Source organism: Triticum dicoccoides, chromosome 2A (genome assembly GCF_002162155.2).
Source record: "Triticum dicoccoides isolate Atlit2015 ecotype Zavitan chromosome 2A, WEW_v2.0, whole genome shotgun sequence".
NCBI lineage: Eukaryota > Viridiplantae > Streptophyta > Magnoliopsida > Poales > Poaceae > Triticum > Triticum dicoccoides.
This window is the reverse complement of record NC_041382.1, coordinates 781,924,264-781,927,754: the sequence shown is the minus strand read 5'-3', so window position 1 is coordinate 781,927,754 and position 3,491 is coordinate 781,924,264. Positions and strand designations below refer to the sequence as shown.

Genomic DNA, 3,491 nt, shown 5'->3' with positions numbered 1-3,491 from the left:
AGCCTCCATTTCACCTACCACTTGAAGTGCACTTCCAAGTTCACTATGCAGAGCCTCCATTTCACCTGCTACTTGAAGTTCAGCCTCAGGTTCACTTTGTGGAGCCTCCATTTCATAGGCAACTTGAAGTTCAGCCTCAGGTTCACTTTGTGGAGCCTCCATTTCATCGGCAACTTGAAGTTCAGCTTCAGATTCACTTTGTGGAGCCTCCATTTCACTTGCAACTTGAAGTTCAGCTTCAGGTTCACTTTGTGGAGCCTCCATTTCACTTGCAACTTGAAGTTCAGTTTCAGGTTCACTTTGAGGAACCTCCATTTCACCTGCAACTTGAAGCTCAGTTTCACGTTCACTTTGCGGAGCCTCCACTTCATCGGTACCTTGAAGTTCAGTTTCAAGTTCACTCTGCGGAGCCACTATTTCAGCTGCAACTTGAATTTCAGTTTCAGGTTCACTCTGCAGAACCTCCATTTCATTTCTAACTTGAAGTTCAGTTCCAAGTTCACTCTGCAGAGCCTCCATTTCACCTCTAACTTGAAGTCCAGTTTCAGGTTGACTTTGCGGAGCCTCCGTTTCACCTCTAACTTCAGAACAACCACTGTTGTCAGCCACTGGTTCAATCAGGCATGCATCCACACGTGCAACGCCCGCCTCCGTGTCCTCCTCGACATCGCTGAGCTGGGGCTGCGTGTGCCCCGGTTCCTCATCAGGCTGTGATGGATGAACATCCACCATGGACAGTTGGTGGCTGGCATTTATTTCAGCAGCATCAGCATCAGCATCATTCAAGCCAGCAACAGCAGCAGCCTCATCGTCCTGACCATTGTCCTCTGTTTCCATCTCTTCATATTCATAGGTGACACCATCATCATCTTCACCATGATCATCTGATTCCACAACCTCCTCATACTCATACTCTGCCTCTTCATCTTCATGTCTGGCACCATCATGCTCTGGTTCCACCGCAGCTTCATCTTCACGGCCGGCACCGTCAGTCGCCTCCACCATCAGCACCTCCGAGCGAGGAATCTTTGGATCCATTGGCAGTTTATCGACATCATCGCCGTCCACATCACCGTCGCGGCTGGCAACAGTTGCAGGCTCTGCTGGCACCTTGCTCTGATCCAGATCGCCACTGCGTGGCTGATCGAAATCACCACCGCGTGGTCGCCAGTCTGGATCCCTCCGGCCGCCGCTGTAAGAGCTCCTGGGCCTGGTTCTGCTCCGGCTCCGGCTCCGGCTTCTACTCCTGCTTCTGCTCCTCCGCTTGCGGTCCAGTCTGCGGTCAACAGAGGGCCGGCGGTCATCGATGGGGGCCGGCCGGCGGTCATCGATGGGGGCCGGCCGGTGGTCATCGATGGGGGCCGGCCGGCGGTCGTCGCTGGAGGCCCGGCGGTCGTTCTGCGAGTAGGAGCGTGACAAGGCGGGTCTCCTCTTCTCGTCGTACGGGTGGCTCCGGCGAACGCCCCGGTCGGCATCACCGCCAGCACCGCGTCCGCCATCGCCCTCGTTGTACCTGCGTCTTCCGTCAAAGCTCTGGGTCCTCCGGTCCCAGCCCGACTTGGCCCGGGCTAGCCTGGCGCCGTCGTCCTCGTCCCTCTTGTCGCGGCCCCAGTCGGCGCCGCCGCCTCCTCCTCCGTTCCTCCGCCATCTGGGGTCGTCTCCGTCGTCATCCCTCTTCCTGGTGTAGCCGGCGGGGGCGGAGATCTCGGGGCGGGGGCTGGGGATGGGGTGCTGCTTGGGGTCGTCCCTGGCGTGGAGAACGTGGTGGTGCTTGGGGCTGGGGTCTTCCCGGGCGTGGAGAACGTGGTCGGGGAGGACGCCCTGCGCGACCAGGTAGTGGGCGGCCAGGCGGCCGGCCTCGAGGAGCACGTCGTTGCGCCAGCGCCGTTCGGCGGCGACGACCAGCGCGGCCGCCGGCGGCGGGAGGGGCTTCTCGTCCAACGCCAGCAGGCGGCGCGGGGGCGGCCGTTCGGGGCTGCTGCGCCGCGGCGGGGCCCGGCGCTGGTGGTGCTGCGGCCGCGGGGAGGGCGGCGGCAGGGGCGGGGACCGTCGGCGGTATCGTCCTCCGGATGACGGCGGCGGCGGGGCCGGCGGCTCGCGTCCGCGAATGCGCGACCTCGGGTGCATCGGGCCCTAGGAGGGACGGGAAAGCCTCCTCCTTTCCTCCGACGGGGGGCGGCGGATTCGTGGCGAAATGCGTTCGGCGAGTTTTCGGTCAGTCCGTCGGCGCGTTTCTCGGTCAGAGCGGCGAGATCTGCATCTGCGGCGTCGTCTGCTTGCGTTCTTCGTCGGCGGGCCGTGGCGGGGCGGGTCTCCCGGCGCGGCGGCGCGGCCGGAGGCGGAGGCGGAGGCGGAGCGAGGAGATTTGAGAGCGAGGGTTTGCTTTGTGAGTGGGGGTTGCCTCTGCCTATTTGAGCACACGCACAACCACACCCACACACCCGCTGGTTTTCACTGCGGCCCGTGGGCAGTTGCCCTTTTTTTTACTGCGTGGTAAACTGGTAATAATAGACCGATAATCACCGTCAAAATTACATTACATGGGTTAATTAGTTTAATCATCGGTGTGTTTCTAGTTAACAATGGCGATGTGAGGAGTGATGCCTCGTGTTAGGTTTGAGCCTCTCCCCTTCATCATAGATCCGGATATTTGCCGTCTCCAAATATTTTCGATATCATTTTCTATGACTAATCTTTCTACTTAAAAACCGATAAGAAACATAGTTTGATGAAGGGGAAAAGATGCTTGGAAAACACGAAACCGTTACCGGAGCGCATTTTCAACTGCCTAACTTTGGCCCCGAGGATCCGGCGCCCCTGGTTAGGGGTCTAGCGCCGAGAATCTGGCGCCCCCGGTTAGGGTTCTAGTTCGTCCATCTAGATATTTCGGATAAATTGGTAACGTATCGCCGTTTTCATTTTTTATTTATAAGTTGGTCTTGACGTGACTGTTGCCGGTAGGAATTATGGCGCATGATAAATGCTTGGGTAACGCCTCTTATCTGTGGGATTGCTGCCGGAGGCACCCTCGTCGTGATGCGGAACTGTGTTGGTACTTTCGTGTCGTTTTTTAGGGTGCTGATCATGTTGGCATGACCTGGCCTTGGTTTCGACGCCGCTCTAAATAATCGGATATTGGTGGCGTCGGTCACGTCACCGGTAGGAACCCGAAGGCAGATACCGACAATGTTGTCGATGCGAGGTGTACAAATCATGCCGTGTTACGAAAACCGGTATTTCTTTCCTTATCATTCCACCCACGGGGATCGATGTGGTCCTCCGAGGAAGAAATCGCTTGTACACATTTTGTATTTGCCTAGGACGCTCGTATGACTCTCGTTCTGCCATGAGTAGTGATGGTCTTAGGGGGTCTTCTTTCGAATTCGAAACAAACATATGCATGGAGGCTAGTCCGTTTCTGATTTTTGGGACCAAGAGGCAACGTGTTATCGTCTCTAATTTAGAAGCGGTCTATGAGTTGCCCGCTGCAT

General features: G+C 57.3%; 1 protein-coding gene across 3 annotated transcripts in view; it reads right to left on the bottom strand.

Moving 5' to 3' along the window:
- The window catches only part of LOC119357283, a 6,022-nt gene extending 3,580 nt beyond the window's left edge, over positions 1–2,442 (bottom strand). For 2 of the 3 annotated variants that reach the window (XM_037624273.1, XM_037624274.1), the window contains exon 1: positions 4–2,442. In XM_037624273.1, the coding sequence (XP_037480170.1) occupies positions 4–2,127 (2,124 nt within the window). In that variant the 5' untranslated portion in view covers positions 2,128–2,442. The remainder of the gene's footprint in view (positions 1–3) is intronic. The other variant, XR_005172150.1, reaches the window with a different exon arrangement.
- Between the last annotated feature and the right edge of the window lie 1,049 nt (positions 2,443–3,491).